General features: G+C 38.6%; 1 protein-coding gene across 1 annotated transcript in view; it reads right to left on the reverse strand.

Moving 5' to 3' along the window:
* Positions 1 to 1,120: 1,120 nt before the first annotated feature.
* icmt (isoprenylcysteine carboxyl methyltransferase) overlaps positions 1,121 to 4,034 on the reverse strand; it is a 6,880-nt gene continuing 3,966 nt past the window's right edge. Inside the window, exon 5 of the mRNA XM_035656846.1 lies at positions 1,121 to 3,568. Coding sequence (XP_035512739.1) covers positions 3,389 to 3,568 — 180 coding nt within the window. The 3' untranslated portion in view covers positions 1,121 to 3,388. The remainder of the gene's footprint in view (positions 3,569 to 4,034) is intronic.

The following is a 4,034-nucleotide window of genomic DNA, read 5'->3' on the forward strand; positions in this document are numbered from 1 at the left end:
AACATCTGACACACTGAGCAGGACAGAGCAGAAGGAGAAGCCATCGCTAACTGCTAATGCTAATGTAGCTAGCGTGTGAAAAAAAACAAACATCGTAATTTGTAGCGAAAATTCTCTGAAAAAAAGGTTAGTAGCTCCGAGTGCTTAGATAGAACTAGTCTACGTTTAAATGTTAAGCGAGTAAAACAGTAACTTTTTAGCATTCACGGGACAGAGCTAACGTTACAGCAGCAAACAATGTACACCGGAGCAGGCAGTGACCGGAAATGACTCAGTAGCTTACCGTTGCACGTCAGCAATCTGTCCACACACTATTAAACGCTTTATTTTTTTAAATTTGCATTTTAGATTTGGTCCAAAACAATGACAAATGAAAATGTAAAAAAATAACATTTATTTCTATATAATTTGTTGTTAAAGCCACAGGGAGCCACTAGTTGTCTACCCCTGGTATACTTGTATGCAGTTAAAACTGTAGCATACAGAATTTACAAATCTAATGCTATCAAACCATGTTGAGTGAAACATTTAGTGGCAAGTAACATTAGGTCAGTGCCATGCTGCTTTTAGTTAGTCCTTAAGCAAAGAGAATAGACCTGTGAAAATTTGTTTTCTACCCTTGAAAATAATCATTTGACATTTGTTTGAAATGTGTTAATACAGGAGCTGACCAATGGGCAGTCTTCCAGAAACATGGTGTATTCCCAAATGTTCTGAATTAGAAGATTCATTGTTTTAAATGTTATCCATTGAAGCTTTTCTTATTAAAACCCCACTCTCATATTTTTTTATTTTTATCTTAATAGTAATCTTGGTAACAATAGCTAACGGAGAAGAACACCAATATGATGTCATGGCTGTACAGTGGCTCTTAGCCTGTAGAAAAGCAAACTGGTTTTAAAAAGTTTTTCAAGTTAAACCAACTGCAAACTGGAACTAGTGCCAGCCCAGAACGAGCACTGGGTTTGCCTTGATGGCAAAAGGGCAGCAGACAGATCAGAGAGAGAGCTGCAGTCAGCCTCGCTCAACCCCTACATAGCAGTATAAAGCATAGTTGTTTCTAACAAAGTGAGCATGACAGGTCAACAGGAGAAACTGATGACAATGATAAGACACAGGATGATGACTCATCACAAAACAATAATTTATATATTAAATCGAGAACAAAAACAAAAAACACAAAAGAGGCTATAACACAGTGAGTTAACACTTCCTTTTCCACACTAATGATGATAAGGGGCCGGATTACAGAAACTTTCTAACTACTCTTTTCTAACTTGCAGATCTTATATTGAATGGTAATTAAGAGTTAGGACCTAATTTAGCATAAAAGCCATTACTGATTAGTCAATGTTCATATCCCTATTTAAGAAGTTCCTGTTGTTTTTGCTTCATTTTTTGTATGTTTCAATCTGTGTTTCAGTATATTTCAATGAGAAAACCAAACAGTTACAAAGTGGTTTAGCTTGGCAAGATGAGAGAAGTAGCATCAGTTTCTAGGCAACAGACAAAAAGTTAATAAACAATGTCAGATTGAGTATTTGGGATTTTTTAACCCTAGATATGATAGCATGAAGTAAAATTCTCAAGTTAGTTAGGATCTTTTTCTGTTAGGGGTGTGCCCTAATAGTTTTCATTGGTCAGCTAGTTGCAGAAAAACAAAACAATGCCAAAATGTGTTCGGGAGCTGCGTCTTGTGAGCGGGAAGTATCAGGGGATTGTTTGAACATGGACCTTTTCTCTTGTAAAACAGGGAGTCACTTACTGGTGCACTGTTGCATATGCTAACTGTACTAGCTGCTGCCACTAGCTAATTGGCGGTCCTTTTAGCTGCCTGCACCAGGACTGAGAGCTTGAAGGCCTGCTGATTGAGCTGGCTCCAACCAGGGCTCTGACTCCAGAGATGAAGACACAGCAGATTCAGGCAAGTACAGGAGGGAAATGAACAGCCCTAGCTTCTGCGATACCAAATGCGGAAAAAGACTCTTCCTATCTTAAATGGAGACTTAAGATAGGAAGTTTCTGTAATATGGCCGCAGGACTTGAACCCAACTCTTCTTCGGTGATACACAACTTTTAATCATCCGTCATGCCACATGCCCTTGTATACACAAACATGTCTCAATTAATTGAAAGAGAAACATAAAACACAATGGTCACTTTACACAATTTTGTAATCCAACTCTTTGAAAAACCACCTGACAAAGTTTTATTCAAACTTATGTTGTGATTTGTGACTTAAGTGTTTAGCCTGAGTGCACAATGAGGAAGTGGATATCAGGATTAGGCAAAAATCAGCCACTATTAGCCTTATATTTAGTCACCTGTAAATGAAAGAGCTTCCTCATTAACTAAATTTAAACAGCCTTAAAAGAACCTGATAGAAACCTATACTTTCAAGGACAATTCTTAAATAAAAAAAATTTATGTTATTTATTGTCCCCTTTACCACTGTTTTGATACTGTTTTCAAGAGCTAGCAACTTTAAAATCAAGGGTATTGGAAAGGAACACTGTTAAAGGAACACACAATGTTTGGATTCGTAAATTCATTCATACACTGCTTAAAATAAACCATAAAACAGACCTGTGGACAACCTACTCAAAGCAAATGTATTATATTCATAAAAAAAAGATCATGCACATTTCACTCAATCTCTCCATCAGCCTCGTAATGATGATACATACAGATCTGAGACCTGCAGCAATAGAATGGGAGCGTACCAGAACTTTACTACAATGAATATCAATTTGAATGGGCTCAACTCATGTCCAGGGATGGGTCTTGGATACTAGAAACAGAGTGGACCTGTGAGGATCTCTACTACATGGGATAAGTTTTAATTAGTTTAGTTGATTAATCCATTTGTTAGGTTTTAAATTGGTTTAATTTAATTAGAGATAGTGATGGCAACTTATTGAAAATATTAATAATCTTATAATTTAAAGAAGAAAAAAAAAAGTTTCTATAAAACTCAAATATTCACTCCAACTTCAGAAAACGGTCTAAATGGTTAACAGTCTGTGGATATGATACCAAAGGGCCCAGCACTGTATCATTCTACAACAGGTCAGTGAAACCACTGCATGGTCAAAGCATGCCAACAGAAGCACAACAGAAACACATGGAGTGGATGTTATTGAAATAAATGTAGTACAGTGGAGGTTTTCTGGTCTTTAACTGGATTTCGGAAGTTGGTAGAAAAACAGCAGCCCAGCTGCCTGCCGCCATCCCCGCTGTTACGGTCTTTGTCTGTAAGCTACAGGCTCTCAGCCAGCTGCACGGTTTCCCTCCGGAGGGCAGCCGCCATGGCAGTTGCTACACACCCGCCAGGTCTGACCTGCTTTAGTGCTTTAAGTCTGTTATGTCCAGCATTTAGCTCCTGCAACTAGTTGACACGGACGCCTGAGATGAAGGGCAGCCCGGTGGGTACCTTCTTCTTGTACTCCACATAGTCCTCGGCAAAGAAATGGATGAGGGAGAGCTCTTCTTCCTCGATTCGCTCCCGGAAGAATCGCCAGCTGGCTATCGTGTAGCCCAATATACACACAGGGTTACACAGCAGGACCTGCAAGAGTCAACAGTCTCATCAGTAAACAGAACATGCGGGACATGTCTCTTCCCAACCAAAGAAAGCAAACAAACAATCATTACTATCACCATCGCATCTATCAAGTACAGGTTACAACTCTTCTAAAGAAATTTCCAGGACATTTTTTAGGAGTTTTACTTACTTGACAATACAGCACAGCACTAGGTAATGTAACGGTCATATAAATTACCAGTAGACCTAGTATTGACACACTGAACCAAAGATTTATTCTTCCTTCGTAAACAATCCCTATGCCTGTCAACAACAGTCAGGTGCTGGTAGGTCACAGGACCATGTAGTAAAAAATCATGATGATGATTTATTCCTCCTGGTTTAATGATGCAGGGTCCAATTTATTGGATTGTCTAATACAGATTTTTAAAACGCATGCTCGGCTCATAGAAAAGTCTGATGCAAATAATGTTATAAGGAGTTCAGTCTA

The sequence above is a fragment of the Morone saxatilis genome, unplaced genomic scaffold (assembly GCF_004916995.1).
Source record: "Morone saxatilis isolate NCDOM2014 unplaced genomic scaffold, NCSU_SB_2.0 Contig15, whole genome shotgun sequence".
NCBI lineage: Eukaryota > Metazoa > Chordata > Actinopteri > Moronidae > Morone > Morone saxatilis.